Consider the following 24671-nt stretch of genomic DNA (forward strand, 5'->3'; position numbering starts at 1 on the left):
CTGGCAGCTATGGCTGCCAGCAGCCATGACTGCCAGATGATCGAAAAAATGAGGTTAAAGGAGGGTTTTCTCCCTTAACCTTGTTTTAAAAGGTGGCCAGTTTGGCTGGTCTGCCGCTGTGTTGCCGCCGGGATCATGGTGATCCCGGCTGCTCACCCACGCATGCAAAACCGGGCTAGGCTCCCTTAAGCTGGGTTTTACAAGCATGTGTAAATAGCCTCAGTGTGGGAGACAAGAGAGCTGGGATACTTTCTGCCCTTTTGCTCTCCTGTCCTGTGTCTTCCCTCTACCACATCTACTTTGTGACACACCTTGACTTCTCACTATTGGTGAAACTGGTAGGTGATAGGACCAGAAAAGGAATGTGTGGAAATCTTATCAGTGTCTGCAGTGGAGATTTAAACACATGTGTCTGAGGTGGCAGCCCTAGTATGTGTTGCAAGCTGACAATAAAGAGCAAGATAATGGTCTGCGGAACACCATTACAGCAGACAACTGAACTGGAATGCTCTGTGTTGAATGCTATTGCCCTTAAAACAGCCCTGTGAGATACTGAATGCTGATTATCATCATGGTCGGAATTGAAAAGACAGAAGAACTTGTTTAAGGTCACAAGGGAAATATGGCAGGGCAGTGAATTGACTACTTTAAAAAATAATAATGGAGTAGCTCAGTTAAACACATTCTTATCACAGAACAGAACACTCACCCAAATTATATCCTTTCAATTAAAAAAAAGAAAAGAAAAAAGAACTGCATTTGAATGACTGCACAATCTTGCTGGAAATCAGCAAGAGTACACAGCAAAAATTATTTTATTTACTCTTTTCATTTTGCACATCTATACATAGGAGGTAGGGAAGAATGAAATGTTAAGATAATTTTTGTTCTTCTAGCTAATTGCATGTTATGTATAGGTAGAGTCTCATTGTGTATTAAAGGCCCATTTTGTTTGACATATGTGTTTAAATAAAGAGTGTTTATGGTGTCTCTGGTACTTGAATTTCCTTTTGTATTTTGAAGAGCCATTTTGTTGTTATTATGGTAGACTGCATTCTTCTGCATTTCCCATACTTGTTCGGATTATAAAGGTTCATACAGCTCTAACAGCAAAGGCTGTTGAGCAATGAGTTAGCAAGCCAAAGAGTTCTAGAGTCTACAGAAGAGTTTCTCATCTTCGAATCTAATCCTTACCATTCTCAGCAAACATTTAAGATCTGTTTATAGCACTGAACATGATAATGGGCAGTTGTTGCTCATTTGTTGTGGGATTCAGACATCTTTCCTTGTCATTACAAAGAAACTTTGTGCAGCCTTTGGGAAGCACTGGTTGTTGTGCCCATGTAAAATCAAATGGAGAAGATGGGTGGGGTGTTGGTGCTTGTATCTCTTTGCTCAAAGTATTACTCTTCAGAAACCCAGCACGGAGTGTCACAATAGAGACATTTCACATTCTTCATGCCACTTGAAAGCAGCTCAAGGGTGCAGCAGTGAAAGGCATGTGTATTTCCTAGACACTCCTGACATATTTCAACTCTTCCCCTTTAAAAAAACAACCCAAACCCAGTTTTAACTAGGTGGTATCAAACCCACAAACTGACAACATTCTAATTATATCTTTATTTTCAACTGCTGATTTTCAATAGTACTTCAGTATTGGAAAAGAGCACTTAGCAACTTCCAAGGGTAGTCCATGAACATGAATCTAACCTTGAGGTTTAAACATGAATCTTGTTGTGGCACGTGGCCACTCCACCAGAAAGGGTGGGATTTATTTAGAACATTGCCTCTGTTTTAGTAGGAGGGAGGAGCTTTTATCAGTTACAGTTATTAAGGTGTTCACAATATGTGTCGGGAAGGGGTGTTACTTTGGAGGAGGCCCTTCCAATTGAGGTGGTACTTGGCAGAAGGCAATATGGCGGTGGGAGTAGGACATGCCAGGTGAGGGGAAGGTGCATTGGCTGTATCAAAGCTTTGGCAACATAATTCTTTGGTAACATCCAGATTGGACTATTGTTAAGTGCTCTATATGGGGCAGACCTTGAAGACAGTTTGGAAGCTTCAGCTGGTCCAGAACACCGACCAGTGTTCTGGGCACAAGTCACTTCATGAGTGTCATGCCCATCCTGTGGCAGCTTCATTGGTTACCAGTCCACTTCTGGGTTTAGATTCAAGGTGTTGGTCTTGACCTTTAGAGCCCTACAGAACTTGGGGCCAGGGTACCTGTCAGACCGCATTCGCCAATATGACTTGCCGGGGCCCTCCGCTCAGGATCTCAGGCCCTGCTCATGGCTCCACCACTAACAGAGATCTGGTTGGCAGGGACTAGAGACAGGGCCTTTTTAGTTGTGGCCCCTTGGCTTTGGAACACCCTTCCCAAAGAGCTTTGTCTTGCTCCCTCCCTCGGTGTTCTTTTTTAAAAACCCAATTAAAACCACATCTTTTAAAAGAGGCTTTTAAATGTTTTATCTGCTACTTATTTCTGGTAGGTTTTTTAGATTTTTAGTGCTCAGTTTTTAGCTTTTTATTAATAACTTTTAATTTGAAATTTTTAAAATTTGTAATTTTAAATGTACTTTTAGCCTGGTCTTGTTTAACTTTATTAATCTTTTTTTTTTTACATTGTATCTGTTGTGTATCTGTTTTGTTGGTGTTGTGAGCTACCTCGAGCAGTAGTGTACTGGTGGGGCAGGGTATACATATTTTAAATAAATCTTGGAAGTCAGTTTGATTGAGAGGGTAGAGTTTTAAAGCTGGATATAGGAAGCCTGAGTTCAACTTCCTTCTTAGGCCTAAATTATCTGAGGGCCATGACCAATGCTGGGTCTACATGTGTTGTATAAGACAATGTGTTATTACTTCAAACTACTTCAACCTGGAGTTGAGGGATTGTATTTTTTAAATATTGAGGCTGTTCTCATGCGCAGCCCAACCCAGGCTAGAGAAGCCCAGCCTGGGTTAGGCTGCATGTGAGAACTGGCAGGATTGGGTCCGATCCTGGCAGGGTAGCGCCACCTAGCCCAGCTTTGTAGCCCGGCTTACATAGGAACATAGGAAGCTGCTATATACTGAGTCAGACCATTGGTCCGTCTAGCTCAGTATTGTCTACAAAGACTGGCAGTGGTTTCTCCAAGGTTGCAGGCAGGAGTTTGTCTCAGCCCTATCTTGGAGATGCCAGTGAGGGAACTTGGAATCTAGATGCTCTTCCCAGAGCGAAGAGGGAAATATCTTCCAGTGCTCACACATGTAGTCTCTCATTCAAATACAAACTAGGGCAGAACTTGCTTAGCAAATGGGGCAATTCATGCTTGCTAGCACAAGACCAGCTCTCCTCCCCAGCTTCTAGTCGGGTTTAAGGGAACGAGTGCTCCCTTAACCTACACTCTTCATGCAGCCCAAGGAGACACAGACGAGTGCCTAGAGCGCTCGTCCCCTGTGGAAATCCCCCAACGCACCACACTCGGTGCACAGTACATTGTGGGATACCTGGGCCTCCAGAGCTCCCCACTGCCTGGCACAATGCTGTTCATCTGGGAGTGTGGTCCGCGCACCTAGCAATCTTTGTGAGGGGCTAAGGTAAGTTTTCACAGCCTTCCCCCGTCCACCTTCCCGGTCATGTGAATACCCTCATTCTCTTATAGGGTGCAGGCTGGGCTAAAATCTTTCCCTCATTGCACTTCTTTACTCTCAGGGCTCCCCCCCCTTTTTTTCTTTTGCTTACAAGAATATTAAAAAATGACACACACACACACACACACACACACACACCCCAGACTACAATTTGAAGTAGTAGAATCCATTCTACTGCTTTAAGCCTGCCTCACAGGACTGTAGTGAGGATTTAAAGAGATACTGTAAATAGTCTAGATTGAAAAGTATTTTGCACACTAAAAGTATGCAAAACGATATTACTGAAAAGTCATTTTAAAAGTAGCAATATAGTTTGATTATGGTATTATTTCTATATACTACCTTCAGTATACAAAGACCCTTAAAAGGCATCAGCTCCCAAATCCTCCTGTATATCGTTCTTTTGAACCAGTGCTAGTTAAAGTATGAGAGAAAACTGGGCTATGGAGTAGAAATAGATTTCTCCTTCAGGAAAGGATGGAGGGTTTGGGGTTGGTTTTTTTGCTAGTTGCACCATGCATTTCATGCTTCTGGGGGTTCAGTATGGAACTGAATTGTAACGTTCAGTAGAATCCTGTGAAAATAATGAAATGGAATTTCCATGAAAAATGTGAAGTAAAAAGAAAAATTAAATTAGATTTCCAAAGACTCCCATTGTAGGAGCACTTTTTAACTTTCATAGTCCACGTACATGGATCTCTTGTCTTGTAATTTATAAGCTCCATGCCTGGAAGAAAATGCTTCATTCTGTTTTGGGTGAGGAGTACAGAAGAAACCTTCCGAGCTACAGAGATTGTACCATATGCCTGTCCCCTCTACTTTGCCAGTTAATCCCTGGAGGATCAGGAAACGTCTGTACTTCATTCCCTCTAAATCCTATGAGCAATGAAGTGGTGTGTCTGTTATTACAGTTCCTTGGTGAAGATAAGCTGTGTATGCTACTAAGCATGCAAACTGAACCTCAGATCCTCCTTTGCTTAATATCTTTAACATCTTAACTCATTAGACTGAGTGGAAACATTCAAAAGACTAGTATTTGTGTGGGCATCACCCAACCACTGTTCCCTCTAACAGGGATTCCCAGATGTTGTTCACTACAACTCCCAGCATCTCCAGCTACAGTGGCCTTTGGCAGGGAATTATGGGAGTTGTAGTCAACAACATCTGGGAATCCCTGTTAGAGGTAACACTGCACCCAACTACAGCCTCGTGATTAGTAGATTAAACTCTACTACTGCTCTAAACTGTTCTGTTTGATGTTGTGCTTTATTTATTTGATTGATTGATTGATTGATTGATTTCTATACTGCCCTTCCAAAAATGGCTCAGGGCAGTTATGGACTGATGTTCCATACCCAGCAGCTATTTGCTGCTTATAAAATAGTGCTAATGATCAAACCGCATTAACTGCAGGGTTAGCAAAATTGTATTTATTAAGGCCATCACAATCTTAGATCAATATGCGTTTTCAATTCATTGACTAATCAATTAGATCTACACATATTTGCATTTGAGCAAAATCATACAACTAAAGAAAAAAAAATCCTGGTTTCCTTGTTTTTCAATGATGCACATGTAATGTGACATAGCAGGCACAAGATTTTGCCTCCTATGAGAAAGAGAAGAGAGTGCCTCTTCTAAGATGACCCTTGCCACCTACAGTTCTTGTAAATTCTTGAATTAAAAACAACATTATTTTTTTTACAAAACTCAGGGATCTTCACTGTGTTCCAAGCCACTTTGAAACACACACACACACACAACACACACACACACCCTTACCCTTTAATGGCTGTGAAAGCCATTCCCACCATGCTGGCCTCCGCACAGTACTGCACTTTCCCCAGTACTGGGAGGGCCTTTTAAGAGCGACAGACTCCTCACTTTAGGAGGAAAGCACTGGGCAGGCCTACACTTCCTAGCACTCTGTGCATGCCTTCCAAGATGGTGCAGGGGCTCAATAGGTCTCTTAAGGGAGCCCCCACACACACACCAATACTGGGTAAAGTGCAGCACGGCACAATGAGCATGGTCATCTCCGCATGGTGCCAGGGAACTGTGTATTCAGCTTCCCTCAGACCCAATAAACAATTAGTCAGAGAGCCATACTTAGGGTTGATGGGAGGGGTGCTACTTCCCGAGGCCTTACAATGAACAATACCCCTCTAATTCATCCATAGCACCTTTGTAGCATGCGCGTGCACACACACACACACACACACACACACACACACACACACACACACATGTTTATACAATTCATCTGCCTGTTTAATTGACTAATTGTAGCCTGAATATTTGTGTAAAGTACCTACATCCTGCTTTTCTCAATATAAAACCAAGGTATAGTCAGTCTATAGTCCTAATTCTGAGCTAATCAGCCAAATGAGGATTATAATGCCTTGGAAACACTTTGTTGATCAGTATTGATGAACTGGGGCTCTGGGAATTAAACCAGGTTAATAAAATAAATGAAAAATCCATTACACAAAGCTATAAAACATTGTAGACAATGGGCTAGATAGGAGATAATTGTCTAGATAGGAGTTCTGTGGAAAAGAACTGGAGATATTTATGGTAGGATTGCAATCTGAATTATTATTATTATTATTATTTAATGAAAGAGGCCTTTTGGTTTCCTAACTAACAAAGGTATTTTGTCCAGTACTAGTTCTCCGCTATTTCAAATACCTTAGCTCACAGATTTATCGCTATAAGGGGCCCTGTTGACTAGTATTTGCTTGGATTCTGGCATGCCACATTGAGCCTGCCTGGGCCTTTAGTTAGTCTGGATTCCCAGCTTTCACTTAAAAAAAGCAAGTCTCTAGTCCTTGTGATAGGAGGCAAAATGTGCTGACAGTATGAGTAATCTACTGAAACATTTGCTGAAAAACAAGTCTGCTTCTATCTCCCATTCTTCCAACCAATGAAGAAAGTCACATCTGATGTATAAGGAAACAGTGGTAACTTGCATGTACTCTTTAGAAATAAGAAAGTACTGGAGTAACCATTCCTCTGTTACTGCACTTGCTTGAACCTGTTTTTCACATGCACCTTGTTTATGTGTGATGAGGCAGCTCATCCATCTGATGTCTCTTTAGCTCTGGTGGAATAATTTTGATGCTAGGGGAGACTTTATCTTCTGCACCATGGACCTTAATCTGACTGTGAGATAGGCTGCTGTTTGTCTAGGAGGCCTGTATTGTTTGTACTCTTGCTTGCATGTGGGGGCTTTCATCTGCATGGCTCAGAATATGCACCCACAGCCAGTCAACAAGAGCAACTTTGGTCTGGAGAGAGAAGCATCACACAGTAAGTTAACTTTGCAGAAACAGATATGAGGGGAGCGGTGGCTGAGGCTAGAGACTTGCCTAAGGCCATCTAGTGAGTTTATGGCTGAGGTGATTGTTGAACCTATCCACATTTCACTCAAAGTAAACCCTATTCGGTTCAGTTCGGTTCAGTTTATTTTCTGCCAAGCTGAAAAATATATACATAGAGCTCAAACGTAACAATAAACGAATCCAGGTATTCATAAACCTTATGAAATCTAACTATAAAGATACTCTCTTACTTCGAATTCTAATGGCAACAAGGCAAAACTTAGCAACTGCATAAGTAATTTTATCATCGCTGTCAGATAAAAGATATCTAACATAGAGGCTATTGTTATACGCAGCGAAAACCAGGCTAGAGAAGCAGTGCGTGTGAATTGCCAGGAGCCACAGCAACAAGCCCGCTTAAGTAGCCCTCAGCTTAGCAAGGGTTTGGGGAACGAGCGCACCGAAAAACCAGGCGAATTGATCATTTGTCAGTGCCGTGCAGCCTTGTGAGGCACTGACACACATGCAGCTTCCCAACTAGTGTTGGGAGGCTCTCCATAATGCACCGTGTACTCGCCCTCAAACCCTGCCACTCTGCACTTGCCCCACGACAGAGCTGGTAATTGTCTGGGCGGCCCATCCAGCCGCCCAGACAGGGCAGAGTGGGTCAAACCCACTCTCTCCGCAGACCCTGTTTTGGTGCTTCATACTGCTTGTGTGAAGCGCCTCATAGAATTCATCCAGGTGGCCAGAGTAATTTGCTAGAAGGGGCACTTAGACCTGCATAGCCCTGCTGCCTGACCGAGAATCTCCCTTCCTCCAAGTGCCTGACTTTTCATCACCTGAGGGCACTGATTGCACACCAGCCCTGCCCAGAGTCCTTTGTGAGAGGAGGGGCTCTGGAGGCTTTTTAAGGAAGGGGGCTGTGGCAGGCGGCACAGGGTGGGTTAGGGTGGCAGTCTGGCCTTTGGTGCCAGGCCTTCAGTGTGGGACTGAGGCTTGGGGCGTACTATATTCCTTTTGGCTGTTTTAGGTGCTGTAGCAGCTGGTTTGCCAGCTTAGTTATTAAGACTGGGTTGAAGTTAGTTTGTAATGTGTTTGGGTTCATCTAGAGATGACAGAGGGCGCCTTCGTTGATTGTGGGGCAGTTATTGATGTCTCAACATCATCAGGAGATGGCACAACCTCTCTAAATGTCTGCTTGGAAGCAGTAATGGGCTGGATGAGGGAGAATAAACTGATATGAGGGAGAATAAACTAAGACTGAATCCAGATAAGACGGAGGTCCTTATTGTGCAAAGTCAGAACTCCAGAGACAATTTTGATCTACCTGTTCTAGATGGCATCACACTTCCCCAAAAGGAACAGGTATGCAGTCTGGGAGTACTTCTGAATCCACACCTCTCCCTGATATCTCAGGTTAAGGTGGTGGCCAGAGGGGCTCTTTATCAGGTTCGGCTGATACACCAGCTGCGTCCATTTCTTGAGATGAACAACCTCAAAACAGTGGTGCATATGCTGGTAACCTCCAGACTTGACTTCTGCAATGCGCTCTATGTGGGGCTGCCTTTGTACATAGTCTGGAAACTCCAGTTGGTACAGAATGCGGCAGCCAGGTTGGTCTCTGGGTCATCTCGGAGAGACCACATTACTCCTTTGCTGATAGAGCTACTGTACATTGGCTGCTGCCAATAGGTTTCCGAGAAAAATACAGTGTGCCTGTTATAACCTATAAAGCCCTAAATGGCTTGGGCCCTGGGTATTTAAGACAATGTCTTCTTCATTATGACCCCCACCGCCCATTGAGGTTGTCTAGAGAGGTCTGTCTCCAGTTGCCGCCAGCTCGGCTGGTGGCCACACAGAGATGGGCCTTGTCGGTTGCTGCCCCAAGACTGTGGAATGTGCGCCCTACTGAAATACGATCCTCCCCATCTCTGACAATTTTTAAAAAGCATTTGAAAACCCACCTCTTCACCCAAGCTTTTTCAGCTTTTTAAATTGTTAGGTTTTAATGTTTTTTTATTTTTAAATTGTCTAAATTGTTTTAAGTTTTTGTGTATGTTTTTAACTTGTTTTATGTTATTGTTAACTGCCCAGAGATGAAAGTTTGGGGTGGTGTACAAATTAGATAGATAGATAGATAGATAGATATTAATTCATAATGAGTGTCCCTGTAGAAACTACAGTATGGAATAGCTTCTGCCTTGCAAGGTCAAAACTATTCCACATAAGGGACTTTTAAAATTCCACCTTCAAACACAGCAGAAGGTAGAACGTCAAAGCATGCTAGTGTAAAGGCTTTACATATTTTGCTATTGTAAGCTTATCTAAGTAATTAGCAGGTTTCATATTCAAAAGTTGGTTACCCACCATTAATCTCCTTGATACAGAACTTCTATGGGATTGCCACAGTACGTCACAAATTATTTGGGTGAGCACCAGGCTAGCTTGATCAAGATTCATTGTCAACAATAACTGGGGTTGGGGGCAAACCCATAAGAGAACAGCTTATTTTTAACTTCCATTTCCCAGTTGGAGGTGAACGTGCCTGCTAGCATAAGCGGTAACAATCCAGTGGGATTAAAGTTTATTTTGAGCCAAAATTTAAATATTAAAAGCCAAATTATAGACTCAAAATTTATTAAACCTGCCTCCACTCTCACAGCTGCATTAGGAATGCCCCGTGGTATGAAACAGCTTTCTGAGAAATTTAGATTGCACAGCTTCTAAGGCTTGGATGTTAGGATAAAGGCTGAGCTGTGCTCCATAAAGCAAATGAGCCAGCACCTTGGACTTGAATAGTCTTAGGCTGCAGGAATAAAAAGATCATCTCTCGAATAGAAAAACACCAATATTGCCAATGGTGACCTGGGCATTTTGGATGACATATTCTTGGTGGGTTCAACGACTACGAGTGGAGTGAAATACAATGCCTAAGTACTTATAGCAACTGATCTGCTCAACCTTATGCCCGTCAACAGACCAACAAAAGATCTTGGGGCGCTTAGCAAACCTCATAATCTGTGTTTTAAAGTAGTTAATCTGCATGCAGCGCATGATCTTTACAGTAGGAAGTAATTAAGTGCTCTTCTCAAGCCTATAGGGGTCTGTGATGATATTATAACATTGTCTGCGTACAAAAGCACTGCTACAAGTTTAGAGGCTACTACTGAGGGGTGAAAGTCTGAGTGAGTCAGAGAAGCAACCACAGAGTTTATATAAAAATTAAATACCTGCCACATTGCATATAACTTACAAATAAGTGTTCTGATGCAATTTATATATTAACAAAGTAAGCGGTAATTGATGCTTGAAGTTTAGTGGATGCTTAAAGTTTAGACCACAGCTTCTCCCTAAATACAGAATCAAAAGCAAATTTAAGATTGACAAATGCAGCATATAGGGGCCCTTTTGGCTTTGAAGTATATTTTGCTACCAAGTGCTGTAAAATCAAGGCCTGAGACAATGGTGAATAGCCAGACCTAAAACCAGCTTGTTCTGGTGCTAGAATATTTTCAGTGTCTATCCAATCTAGCAACCTTTCATATAAATGCCTGAAATAGATCTTGCGTATTATGCTGCTCAAAAGGCTTATCAGTCAGTAGTTGGTGGGGAGATATCTTCCCCCCTTTTTTATAAATAGGGACAATGATAGCAATACTTCAATCCTTTGGGAAAGATGCCAATCGATCAATAAAAGTAAAAAAGCGAGGCCAAAGCAGGGGCCCCGCAAGGAGTTGAAACTGACTTGATGGCACACTTTACTTTTACTATTCAATAATATTTTTTATAAACTCTACGAGAATGCGATCGTGGCCTGGAGTCTTTCCCGGCTTCAGGTGTTTTACCAAAATAGAGATCTTGACTGGTATTACTGGAGGCCATCCTAGGAGCAGGTCAGCAATTAGATATAAACTGAAAAAGTGGTTTTCCTCCCTTGAATATAGACTGTAAAAGTGATCTTTCCATACAGTGGCTGAGATAACACAGTCTAAACTGGAGGGACCCCGTATTGGATTTGTAGCTACATGATGCCAAAAAAGGTTGAATTTTTGGCCTGAGAGGTAGCTATCAACTGTTGCCATGCAGTTCTACACGCACTGATTTTTTAAAGATCTTGTCAAAAGTTTATATTGCTTTTTCAAACTCAGCAAGTTCTGAAGAGTTAGTATTGAGGAATTTCCCTATATTTCATATATTTATTAATAAGGGTTTGCTTAGCTTGATAGCATTCTTGGTCAAACCAATAGTGTGAGTGGACATAACTCTATTCAGACATTAGGCTGGTTCAAACAATACTAGCCCCAGCACACATAAATAAGAAGGTGGCGTGCTAAGAGTGCACCCATTGGGGCATCCTCCACAGATGTCCAATTCCCTCCACATATGTTCCTTGAACATGTGTGGGGCCTTTCAGCTGCATGTTCCCTAAACACGAGCTCCAAGTACTTGTTTAAACAAGTATTTGGAGTGTGTGTTTAGGAGCCATTCAGATGAACAGCCCCCCCCCCCCAATCAAGGAATATACGTGGAGGGCATTGGGACATCTGTAGAGGATATCCCAATGGGCACACTCTAAACATGCCCCCTCCTTCTTCACATGTGCTGAGGCCAGTAACATTTGAACTGTTTAAGTTGTATCTGCATTCATTTAAAAAGTGAACCTGGATACAGGCCCTTCAAATGCATGGTACAGATAGGAAGTATACTGCTGCACCTGTGTTCAACAAATTGTGTGAATAACTGTACCTGTGTACAGATCTGAACCTGTGTACACTGTACACAGTTTATATGAGTGCTGAACATACTGTGTGAATAGGGCTTTTGTCTCATGGAAATCCCATTGCAATCAATGGGATATATTCTAGGGTAGGCGTTCACAGCAAAAACAGCTTAAATCATACTTCAGTTCACCATAATGGTTTTCCATTTTATTTTAACCAAGGCTAAGGGAGGGTACTTTTTCTTTTTCTTTTTTTTAGTATGAGGCTGTTGGAAGATAAAACTTGGGAGACAAAAAGGGCCCCTTTTCAATACTTGGAATCCTCTCCAGATGTTCAAAATCTGGGTGAGAGAAACTATGATGACTGCATCTCTTGCTTAAAATGGGTCTTTTAAAACCTGAGCACAAATCTCCAGGTTGCAATCTGACAATCATAGGCATTGTATGAATCTTGATGATCCTAAAGGACTTACCTAATTCCATCAATGGATTCTTCAGGAAGTTGGCATGGCTGGCCTACTGTGCCTTCTGCTGTATACCTTAAATATTTGGAGGGTTTTCCTAGCTGTGAGAGGCTTGCCTTTTCTCAGGCGATGCCTCCAGGAGAAATACCCCTGCAGAATTGGAAATGGAATTAAAACTAGCAAAGACTTGCATTTCAAAAGACCAGTTTCCACATACTGCACACTCCTAGAACAAAATAGCTTCAGACCTGTCTCATTGATATTGAAATATGTCTTCATAATAAAATTTCAAGGCCATATATTTTAATATTATTCTCTTTGTACCCAGTACAGTTTTCATTTCCAGAGTGAAGTTTTTCTGCCTGCTGTACTATCATAAACCAAGAATGAGTTCACAGAAGACAATGCAACAAATAAGGCTTATTTGGTTGTAAACTTCAGAAAGCACAGGCTGCGCAGCACAGTGGATAGCATGATCAATAGGGCTTTATGGCCATTTATTTAATGGACCAGAGCAGTTTTTATATAACTGAGCTGGACAAAAGAACAGTCTTCTCAGTCACTACTTTTTCTAGTGCTTTTAAGATCTTAGACTAAAACATCTAAAAGAGGCTGAAATCTGAAAACATCATTTATCTGGAGCAATCCCTTTTCCAATCTCATGTGTTTACAAGCAGTTTTACAAAATTGATTTGATGGCTATTGGGGGCATAGAAACTCCCCTTCTTAGTATGGAGGCTTACAGCTTTCACCTTGTTTGCCCTCAACACAGCCCTTGCACAATGCCTGCGTCCATCCTCCATATGACATCATCCTTGCTGTTGTATCCAGAGTTGATGGAGGCCAAACCTTGCTACTATGTTAATACTGGGAAGGGAAGAAAGAAAATGGAAGCACATGGCAGCTTACAAGCAAAGCCCAGAGTAATGCAACATTCCTTTAGGTTTTATGGTTTAGCTTTGGGAGTGGCAGGATTATGTTTGTAGTGCTGGAAAGGCAATTAGTTTCTTACATAAGAGTTATTGGCAAATGACTGAAGGAAATGTTGAGGTCTGCAGCTTAAGTCTGCATGTAGATCCAGCAACTTACCATGCTGTACAAAAGATCAGAGCTGATTCACATGTTGCTGGGATCATGACAATAGGTAGATCAGGTGATACTAAGTTGACTTGTGGTGGAATGGCTGTGTGATTGTTTCTTTGGCCCAGTATGGACAATATGAAGCCGGGCACACATGATAAGGAAGGGGTCATGCCAAGAGTGCACCCATTGTGATGTCAGTGGAGGACATCCTGGCCTGTCCCTTGAACACAGGTATTTGGAGCACGTGTAGAGGGGCAATTCATATGAGCACTCACCATGTGATAAAGGGACGTACTGGGATATCATCTACCGATATCATGATGGAAGTGCTCTTAGCACTTCCTTATCACAAGTGCCAGGCTCTGTATCATCTGTACCGGCCCACTGTTGATCCAGGTCTAGATTTTTTAACTTGGACATGCCATTTTGCTGCGTTGCTTCTAACTCCCTTTGAGGTCCTTAAGGTGGTACTGTAAAATGTATACCTTTGCTGAAACATCTGGGTGTTTTGAAAGGCAGTGATGTAGTCAGTCAGGGTTGCATCCATTGACTTTTAGTCAGTTTTTCCCCCAAAAGGGTTGCACTTCCAGCATGAAAACCTCTTCCATAAGATTTCTCTAGAATACCCAGAACAATCACTTTTGTTTTAGATTGCCACCACAGAATAACATACAAGCTGTTCCTTTGGCGCCCCTCTTTTCTTCTACGTCTGCAGCTGATGTGTTAACAGACTCTAGGCGACAGCTGTGGTCAGATCTCACTTGCAATGCTAGGTGATGACAAACTGTACAGCCCCATGCTGGGGCGATGAGGGATGGGGGAAGAGGTTGCTTGCGTGTGTGACTCCACTGTACTTAACAGCAGAAGAGCTGCATCATCAAGGCCAGGAACTCCGCTCACAGGCTAATGCTTAACAGCCACAGAGCAGCCACTCAAGAGCAGCCACAGGTATCACAGGAAGTAGCAGTTTCTCAGCACAGCTAGTTTGCTTTGGCTGGGAGAGGCAAAAATGAAGAAGTATCAGCACACAATGACTGAAAGAAAACTCTGGTTTTTATAACTGCCAACTGCATAAACATCCAGCCATGCTAGCGTTCCAGGGTTTCTTATCATCACTAGAGTTGCCTCTTTGGGATCCTCAAGGAATGTGCCCTGTTCCAGCAAGGAGATGTGCTATGTGTGGAGACAGGTTTCTGCTTGCAAATCATCCACTGTATGCACACGAAGCTGGTAATGGAAAATCTTCTGTAACCAGCAGCTCAGGGAGCTGTATACAAAGCAAAAGGTTGCTGTTCTAGAGCCCCCAATAACATCTTATCTCCTTTTGGGGAATGAGAATGCAGTCTGGACATCCTATTTCTGCTTATCATTTATTTGATATGTATCTGTGGACGTATGGGGTGGGGTAGGATCTATTGGCACATGAAGTAAAGTCTATGATCTCGATTTTAGAATCATTTGCATGTATTTCTGTGCTGTAGGCTTATTTAGGAAACCAAGCATCCCAAAACTAATTAAGAGTACTGTAGCATTTTATTATATTGAACCCAAATCCTAGAGGTTGTCCCAATAGCACTGAAACTCTGGGGCATAACTAGAGCCAACGGGAGGGAAGGAGAGGATTCCAAAGTTCACATCTCCAGAAAGCTACTGATCTCTAATCTAGCAGGGGCTTTTCTTTGGAACCACATATTTCTCTTTTCAAGCATGCAGTAGAAGAAGAGATTGCTGTTGGGAGCTTGAAAATGGAAGTGTGTGGATTGCTGTTTGGAAGCTGAGGGAGGGAGACCATGAAAGTTCTCTTTCCTAGCTTCCCTCTTAAGGGACTAGGGGAGTACCATATTATTGATGTATTTCTAGAAGTTTCGCCTTGGAATAAATGTGTAACAACAAATGTCAGAGATTGTCAACAATGTTGTAGGGTTTTTGAGCTTTTTGTGCATGTTGATAGTCACCATGCAGAGGGAAATCTTGTAGATTTGCCTCTTCTTGTTGTTCTCTTCCTTCATTGCAGATAACCTGTATCTTTTTCAACATTTTGTTTTAAAGCTTCTTTTATTATTGGCTCGTGCCATCCCTTGCTGAAGATTAAAGCTTCACACACTGGACTTCTGTGGGTACAGTTTGTTTCCAGTGCTTCACCCTGTAGGGTTTACATGGCACACCCTTAGTCAAATGCCCAGGATTGGTTGGCCTGTTTCACCCATGTTGTTCCATTGAAATCTCTTAAAGATAGCACCACAAAGTACTAGACAACTAAAGAAATGGAAGATGTGATGTCTGTATTCTTTGAAGTCTTTCTTTCCTATTCCTTCCTTACACAACTGCTCTTCTTTGACAAACATTTTTGAACCTCATACGCAAACTCCACTAGGGCAAGAATTGTTCTGTTCTTAAATATTTGTCTGTCATTTCTTATCTCCTTCATCCTCTTCTGCAGAAGCAGCTCAATTTTATGCAACATTCAGCAGTGGGATTTCAAAAGAACTGGATATACAAACAAGAAGATCCAGACAGTGAGCAGACCTGGAGAAGCAGATGAAAGTGAGGCAAAAGCCCTCTTCACATGTTATGTTCAGTGCATGTGAAGTAGTACATTCTCTACCTGTACCCTGCATTTGGGGGAGGTTCACTTTTAAAATAAATGCATATATAGCCATTCACACAAAAACATATACACATGTACAAACATCTGTATGCACATACAATGTAGTTTCTGAGCAGGGCTTTTGTCTTGCAGAAATAAGACTTGATTGTGAGACTCCAAAGCTATTACAAAAGCATGCTATGTCAGGTAAGTTAGGTTTTGCCCATCAGTGCCAGGTGATCATAATCTGGGTGTGGCTGTAACCTCATTAGAAAGCTAGAGACACTACTCCCAGGAGAAAATGCACACCCATTTGCTGTGTAGCAAAGAAAAGAGTAAAAGCAACAAATAAAAGGGAGATATTCAGTCCATCTTTCTTCTGTATTATAGTTGTATTGGTGGTCTAGATGAAAGTCACACCGCTCTTCCCTCAAAGTGTTTCACTGATGCTTATCTGAAATTCTCTGCAACAGACTCATAAAGCATGAGTGGGAGGTAGGGATGTGCACAAACTGGCAAAGCCAGTTGGGCTCGAATCTGAACGGGATTTGAGCTGACCTGGCCTGGTCCAGTTCCATGCATTGTTGAACTGGACCAGGTTCAAGTTTGAACTGAGCTAGTCTGAAAGGACTCGGAGCTCTGCTAGTAAAAGGGAATCCAGTGAGGATTCCCCTTTAACAGTAAAGGGCAAGGGGGACTTCCCTGAAAGTAGAGTGGGTGGGAGGGGAGTAAGAAAGTATGTGTAAGTGGCGGTGGCTGTGGGGTGGGTGGGGTGGCGGCAGCAGGGCAGTGGCGGCTGCCCCCCCACCCCTGCCAGTCTCCCTGAGTGGTCTGGGCTGGTTCAGGCATGGTTTGGGCCGCAGCAGCACTTTTAAGGTACTTTCTTACTCTCCTCCCACCCGCTCTACTTTTAAGAAAGCCCCTGCCCCCTTTTACCAGTGGAGTTCAGAGCTGGCTTGGTTTTGGTCAAAATTTGGCCAAATTCATTGAGCCATTTCAAATTTGGCCATTTGAACTAGCTCGATATTGAGCCCAGCTTGAACCAAGCCAGCTCACACACCTAGTGGGAGGTGAGTGCTTGTGGATGCATAATGGAGGGACACCAAGGGACACAAACAAAGCTGAGACTCTGGTGACCGTCAAACACACGTTAATTAATTAATTAGTTGGTTAGTTAGTTAGTTAGTTTGTTTAATATACCACCGTTCCTAAAATGGCTCAGGGCAGTTTTACACTAAAATCAGAAATACATAACAATTAAAATCAGAAACTAATTAAAAGTAGATTAAAATTGCAATTAAAACTAAATATCATTGCTAAAAAGATGAGTCTTTAAGGCTCTCCTTAAGGCCAAGGAAGATAAACCCCTCATATCTGGGAGAAGCGCGTTCCATAACCTAGGGGCAACAACAGAGAAGGCCCTATCCCCACCAAATGAACTGGTGGCACCTGAAGATGGACTGCTCCTGTGAAGATCTTGTAGAGAAAAGATTCAGCTTGGATTCAGCTTCAGTTTATTATCCCTTGTTCAATCTATTACTGCCTGTAGCAGGCTTTTAAGGAGTTAATGCCACTTCCTGATGTTGATGACGAGAAATCGATATGGGTTTCATCAGCGTACTGATAACACACAGAACCAAATGCCCTGATGACCTCACCCAATGGTTTCATGTAGATGTTAAAAAGCATTGGTGACAGAATGGAGCCCTGAGGGACACCATAGAGCAGCTCCCATTTTGAAGAGCAACTGTTACCAAGCACCACCATCTGAAATCTACCCAAGATATAGGAGCAGAACCACTGTAAAACAAATCGTTCAGGTGATCGAGAAAGATACCATGGTCAATGGTCTCAAAAGCCACTGAGAGAGTCGAAAGAACTAGCAGAGTCACACTTGCTCTGTCAGTTCCCTGTTGAAGGGAAGCCATATACTGAGTCAGACCATTGTTCTATCTAGCTCAGTATTGTCTACACAGACTGGCAATGGCTTCTCCAAGGTTGCAGGCAGGAATCTCTCTCAGTCTTATCTTGGAGAAGCCAGAGAGGGAACTTGGAACCTTCTGTTCTCCCCAAAGCAACTCTGTCCCCAGAGGGGAATATCTTACAGTGCACACATGTGGTCTCCCATTCAAATGCAACCAGGGTGGACCCTGCTTAGCTAGGAGGACAAGTCATGCTTGCTACCACAAGACCAGCTCTCCTCTCATTATCTCTCCATGACAATGAGGTGACTACAAGACACCCTACCCACAGAAGACTCCCCTGATCCAAGTAAAAGACAAAATCCAGCGTGGGAACAGCAACATGTGTAGGTTCTGGAACTAAGAGCCCCTGGTGGCGCAGTGGTAAAACTGCTGCCCTGTAACCAGAGGGTTACAAGTTCGATCCTTACCAGGGGTTCAAGGTTGACTCAGCCTTCCATCCTTCCGAGGTCGGTAAAATGAGTACCCAGAATGTTGGGGGCAATATGCTAAATCATTGTAAACTGCTTAGAGAGCTCCGGCTATAGAGCGGTATATAAACGTAAGTGCTATTGCTATTGCTAATTGGGATAAGCCCATAGTTGCCATGGCCACTATGAACTCCTGAGAAGCACTAGACAAGCCGGTCCCAAAGTGGACACTGAAATCATCCAGCACCAAAAGCCTGGGCAAATCCCAGATCAACTCAGTGATCAGCTCTGTCAGCTCAGAGAGTCTGTTAGGCAGTGGGATGGACAATACACTAACAGACTCCCCAGTCAATGCCAATTTCCCAGCCTACGGTACGCACACACAATATAAGTCAATTCTCTCACAGGGATCCTGGTAAGAGAGATGATATTCTTATGGACCACAGCAACTCCACCCCACTGTCCACATCTCCTAACCAAATATGGCCCTAACCAAAAGGGGCCCATTCACAAACTGTTAAATAATATGGCGGGGTAGGGGCTCAAAATGTTTATTTCCTAGGAGGGTGGCTCACACTAGCTCATGGTGGCAGTGGGTGTTCTTTTTCTTTTTTAAAAAAAGATTTCATTTCATGCCTATTCGGAAGGTAACAAGTGCAGCCATGAGAATGATGCTAGCTCATGATATAGTTGGCCTCTGGAAAGTGTCTACTGTTTCCTGCTCTGCTGCTCCCACTGCTGCTTGCAGAGGCATAACGTACATTGTGGGGGAAAGAAAAAGAAAAATGACACCCACTGCTGCAGCCACCACCATCAAATAGTGGTAATGCACCACAGCTTTATAGCACTTTTCCCCCCGCCCCTGAAATTATTGTGTTTCATCCTCCTCCACCCCTTGAATTTCTTCATCATACTCACATTTTGCCAAGAACTGCTTCTAGGAGAATTTTTTGATCAGCCCTGGTTCAATCTTAGTGTGCTCCTTTGTTCTTGAAGACTTATGAAAAACCTGAGATACTCTTGAGATGAATTTTATTACTGGCTTTATGCATTTCAGCAAAACTTCTCTTGGAGACATAGATAATAGCTCTTAACAAGGAGCACCTTATATTGCATCTGATTCACTCACTAAACCCCTTTCTAGCAGGAGTGGCCCAAGGTATTGTGGCACCTGAGACAAGGTAGAAAATACTGCCCCATATCCTTGAAAAGGGCCTGTCCCCTTTCATAACCAAGCTTGCCAACTTTGAAATGTTGCAGATTAATTACTTATCCTCTATAAGTAATTGAACAAGAAGCCAACTTTAACTGAGAAACAAGAGTTGCATATTTATTAACTAACTAAACATAGGCTAAGAAAACAATAAACAGACTAACAGTCTCTTATGCAGAGAGAGGAAGAACCTCTCAGTTTGAATTCAAGGCAAGAAGTGAGGAGCAGACAAACAAACTATGACTCCACCCCCAAGCCAGTACATAGATACATTCAAATATAGAAGCATGCCCTGTATAAATAACAGACACAGTGTGGTCATTCACAAAACTGGGCGGGCAGCAGGGAGGTGCACATCACTCACCTTCCCCCCAGACAATTGCAGGAATGTTGCTGGGAGCATGGACCACACTCCCAGATGAGCGATTACTGAAGAGCTAGGACGATGCTCCCTGGCCTCCACATATCCCACAATGTAGCATGTGCCAAATGCGGTACATTGTGGGATTCCCTAGGAGACAAGTGCTCTAGACCTCTCTCTGTGTGACAGTGCAGGCTGCAAGCAGCCTGCGTGGGGACAGGACTGCAGAGCCTGGGTTAAGGGAGTGCCTGCAGCCCTTACCCAGGCTCAAAGCTGGGCTACAAAGGCAGGCCATGCAGCGCTGCCCACTGGGCTTGGGCCTGATCCTGGCAATTCTCACACTCCGCCTAACCCAGGCTAGGCTTCCCTAGCTTCGGTTAAACTGCACGTAAGAACAGCCTCCATGTCTGCAGCAAATCCCAACATTCCCCTTCTCGTTATTTTGTTCTTTAAATCATGAGTCCCAGTTCCTCTCACAAATTCTAAATTGTTCTCTGGCTAGAAGCTTTGCAAGAAAGTCTGCCACCATTTCCTCTGAGGCACAGTACTTTAGCTGGATCAAATCTTTGCCCTGCAAATCTCTCACAAAGTGGCACTTAGTGTCAATATGTTTGCATGGTTTTATCATTTTGTGAGAGTAGAATGTAGCTCTGGTTCTCCTCAAACATGGTAATTGGTGTTGGTTCAGTTATCTCAGTCCAGTAGGAGTCTATGCAACCATACAACTTCTTGACAAATCTGTGCTGCTGATAACATATTCTGCCTCAGTTGAAGAGAGAGCAATAATGGATTGTTTCTTACCCATCCATGAAATCACTCTTCCTCCATAAAAGAACACACTCCCACTGGTTGATTTTCTATCCTCCTTGTCCTCAGCCTAGTTGGCATCCATATAACCTACCAGTCTAGGTTCTTTACTAGCAGGTAGCAGTAAGTCTAAATCGGTTGTGCCTTTTAGATACTGTCCAATCCTTTTAACTGCAGTCCTGTCTCTCTTTATTGGTGAGTTCACCTTTCTGCACAATATCTCGACTGCTGCTGCAATATCTGGCAATGAAACATTTGATATATATAACAACTTTCCAATTCCAATTCTGTATTTGTTTTTGTTTTCCAATGGTTCACTGCATTCTTTTTCTTAAAAAAACACACAACAACCCACTTCAACTGGTGTGTTTACTTTATTTGCTTCTGTCAAACCAAGACATTCGATTAAGTCCACAATCTTTTCTTTTTGATTTAGGGTAAAACTCTAATCTTCTTGCCTTTTTATTTGAATTCCTAGATAATAGGAGATTTCTCCCAGATGTTTAATTTTCAACTAGCTTAACCTGTGCAGAGCATCTGCACACTAGTACTTGATTGCTCCCCTCACCCCCTGCCACAGCCCCCCTCACCTCAGAGAGCTCTCCACCCTCACCTGAGCTGCACTCCTGCTCCTCCTCCTCCATCCCATTGCTTCCATCCCCCTCACCCCTCTTGATCACTCCTCCATCCCTTTACTCCATCTCCCTCATCTCTCTTGGTCGCGGCTGCAGTGTTGTTGGCGCCTATTAGCCAAGCTGCAGTCTCCTATCCTCAGAGACCTCCTTACCCAAGTCACGCTCCACTCATCCCCACAGGAGCCCTTCTTCACTGCTGCCATCACCATGTCCGCTTGTTCCCCTCAGGCCGCTGAAAGGCCTGGTTCCGTCCCTTGCCTGCCTGCCTCCCTCCGCCAATGGCCTTGGTAGCCCCAAACAGCAGAAGTGGTTGATGGGACCCTTCCTTGCTTCCGGTGCCACCATGGCTGCTCATTCCCCTCAGGCTGCTGACAGGCTAGGGCGCATCCCACTCTTGTCTCTCTTCCCCCCCCCTTCTTTTTCTCTCTTTCTCTCTCCTCCACTTGCTCTTCCCCACTTCATGTTCTCCCTCCCTCCCTCCCTGAATTAACAAATCTTGTTCATCTTATTTCCTCATCTAATTCACACAACAGCAGCCTCCTTCTCCTGAAGGGGCTCTTTCCTCCTTCACGATCCCTCTCTTTGCAGACCCCTGCCCACTATCTATCTATCTATGCCACAGGCTCCTCCTCCCTATCTGCATTTGGAATCTCCACTGCCCAGTCAGGTGCTTCTGCTTGCAAACTCTTGCGAGAGCTGCCATACACAGCATTAGAGAATTAAAAATATACTAGCAGACCCGGCACAGAGCGTCTGCACCCTCTTCCACAGGGCATCTCTGATGCCTGCACAGCCTGCCCACTCCCCCGTGGTTTCTGGCCAGCTTTCAGTCTGGCCCGTCCCCTACCCTCCTGCCGCCGCCACCTCGCTGCTGGGCCTGCCACTGCCTCCTCGCTGCCACTGCCTCCCCGCTGCGGCTGGGCCCACCACTGCCACTACCTCCCTGCCGCGGCCTGGCCCACTGCTGCCACCGCCTCCCCGCTGTAGCCGGGCCCGCTGTGGCCGCCTCCCCGCCACGCCCGGGCCTGCCGCTACCACCGCTGCCTCCCCACCGGGCCTGGGCCCACCGCCACTACCTCTCCTGCCTCTCCTCGCGCTTCCACATCCGAACAGTTGCCAACTGGCACCCAGCCATTCAGGCACCTCCTTCGCCAGCATGCATAGCCTTGCCACATTCCCACACATGGCTGGTGGCTGGCTAAGAGAATTAATTATAATGATTGCTTCTTTACTTAAAGTTTCCATTAACTCATCATGATTTGTCTTATCTTGATGGGACACTGTCAAGTCACATGTATGCCCATCTTCCATCTTACGTCCATCTCTCCACCACACAACTTGAATGTATGTCCATTTTCCATCTCTGAGCCTTGAATGCAAGCAGGAATCATCATTTCTTTGCTTGAATCCTTCCCTTAGAAGCAGTTGGTTTAATTTTTCATTCCAAGCTCTGGCAGCTTGTTTTAGTCCATATATGTTTTTCTCAAGTTAACAGACCGGTTCTTCTTTTTCTGGCTCCTCAAAACCTAGTAGTTGTTTCACATATATATCCTCTTTAATGCCGCCATATAGAAATGCTGTTTTAACATCCAGTTGTTGTACTTCCATTCTTCTTGATGCAGAAATAGTAAGTAGCACTCTAATGTATGAATATTTGACTACAGGTGCAAAAGTTTCTTCATAATCTTCTCCATATTTTTGTGCACACTCTTTGGCAACTATTCTTGCTTTATATCACTGGATATCCCCTTCTGCATCACATTTGGTTGTAAAAACTCATTTGCATCCTATGGCTTTACTATCCTCTGGTAGCGCTACAACAGTCCATGTTTTTTTCTTATGAAGTGATGCAATCTCTTCTTTTGCTGCCAGCAGCCATTTATCTGTCTCTGAATCAGGCATCCCTTCAATTTTGTGCCAATCTGTAGGTTCTGGCATTTTCTTTTTTCTGGCTGCCAGTGACAATCTTTTAAGTGGAATCCCTTTTCTAATTCTGCTGGAGCATCTCACTTATTGTTCCATCTCTCTGACTGGATCTCTCTGGTTCTGTCTCAATCTCCCCTTCTTGATTGGACCTCTTTATTATATCTAAGTCTATGATTGTGTCTTTATTTTGTGGCTGTGGTTGCTGTTTAGCCTCTTTACTTATTGGAAAATCCAGGTCACAGACAATCACATTCACATTTGACTTCTGCCTCTCATCCAAATATGCAACACTGCACAGTCTCTCTGATAAGATCAAATGTTGATCCAAGCTTTTGCTGTTCGGTGCATAACCTATGAATATTACTTCTTTACTTCTGCAATCTAATTTTCTTCTTCGTTCTTTAGGAACATATGCATATGCTTTGCATCCAAATACTCTAATATGTTTTAAGTTAGTTTTTGTCCTGTTTCACAGTTCAAAGGCTGTTACTCCTTTAGTTTGAGTTAGAAGTCTACTCTGCAAATAACCTGCAGTCATTACAGCTTCTCCCCAGTATTTGTTTCCCAGACTTGAGTCAAGAAGCATCCTTCTAGACATTTCAGTCAAAGTTCTGTTCTTTCTCGCTGCCATTCCATTTTTTTTTGGAGTATATGGTATTGTTCTCTCATGTTCAATCCCTTGTTTTAAGTATTGTTCAATATCCTTCCCAATATATTCCCCACCATTATCAATGCAAACAGTCTTAAGTTTTCTTCCAGACTTGTTGCGTACTTTAGCTACATATTCTTTAAGTTTTTGCAACACCTCATTTTCCTCTTTGAATAGGTAAGTGTAAGTACAGTGAGAAAAATCATCTATGAAAGTCATACAAGAGATTATTTCCTGGTGCCTTTACTGGGAAGGGCCTACAAATATTATTGTGAATCAAATTCAAAACCTCACTGGATTGATGTTCTGTGGTTGATGAATATGTGCCCTTTGTGTTTTGTTTTGTTTGCTTTAACATATTCAATGCATTTTACTTCAGATTTGCATGATTTAACCTGTAGGTTTCTTGCCGATAGTTCTTTTACTAATTTTGAAATGCATTCCATGCTTGGATGCCCAGTATTATGTCCAAAATTATCCCCAAAATTATATCCACAGCATCTCTACAAACCACTAAATGAAGCTATTCCCACAACCAGGAGAGATCAGGCTAAGGAAGCCTAGCCCAATCTCTCCTGGTCATCTGCTGCTCCCAGCAGAAAACTACTTCCTCTCCCCTTAAACAAGGTTAGCAGAGTGAGCACTCTGCTAACCCCATTTAGTTGATCGTGTGCTGCTGCACCACGGCTCCATGCCATGGTAAAACATGAGGAGGCCTCCGCTGGGAGGCTAGAACAAGCATCCCGCCTCCAGGGGTCTCTCCAGAATGCCCCGTGAACTTTCATGGGGCATCCTGGAACTTCTGGGAGCCGGGTGGCCCCTGATCCCCTCAGCCCCCACTGGATCCATGACAGAGCTGGTTGTGTGGGCTCTGGGCA

The 24671-nt window shown here is 43.5% G+C and overlaps 1 protein-coding gene across 7 annotated transcripts in view; it reads left to right on the forward strand.

The window, feature by feature from the left end:
• Nucleotides 1–24671, forward strand: part of ADRB2 (adrenoceptor beta 2) — a 128557-nt gene that overhangs the window by 12484 nt on the left and 91402 nt on the right. Inside the window, exon 2 of one of the 7 annotated variants that reach the window (XM_053298040.1) lies at nucleotides 15664–16011. The exons of 5 other annotated variants lie outside the window; for them this stretch is intronic. In XM_053298040.1, coding sequence (XP_053154015.1) covers nucleotides 15664–15743 — 80 coding nt within the window. In that variant the 3' untranslated portion in view covers nucleotides 15744–16011. Of the gene's footprint in view, nucleotides 1–15663; nucleotides 16012–24671 lie in introns of those variants that run through there. One more of the 7 variants, XM_053298041.1, reaches the window with a different exon arrangement.

Source organism: Hemicordylus capensis, chromosome 2 (assembly GCF_027244095.1).
Source record: "Hemicordylus capensis ecotype Gifberg chromosome 2, rHemCap1.1.pri, whole genome shotgun sequence".
In the NCBI taxonomy this organism is placed as follows: domain Eukaryota; kingdom Metazoa; phylum Chordata; class Lepidosauria; order Squamata; family Cordylidae; genus Hemicordylus; species Hemicordylus capensis.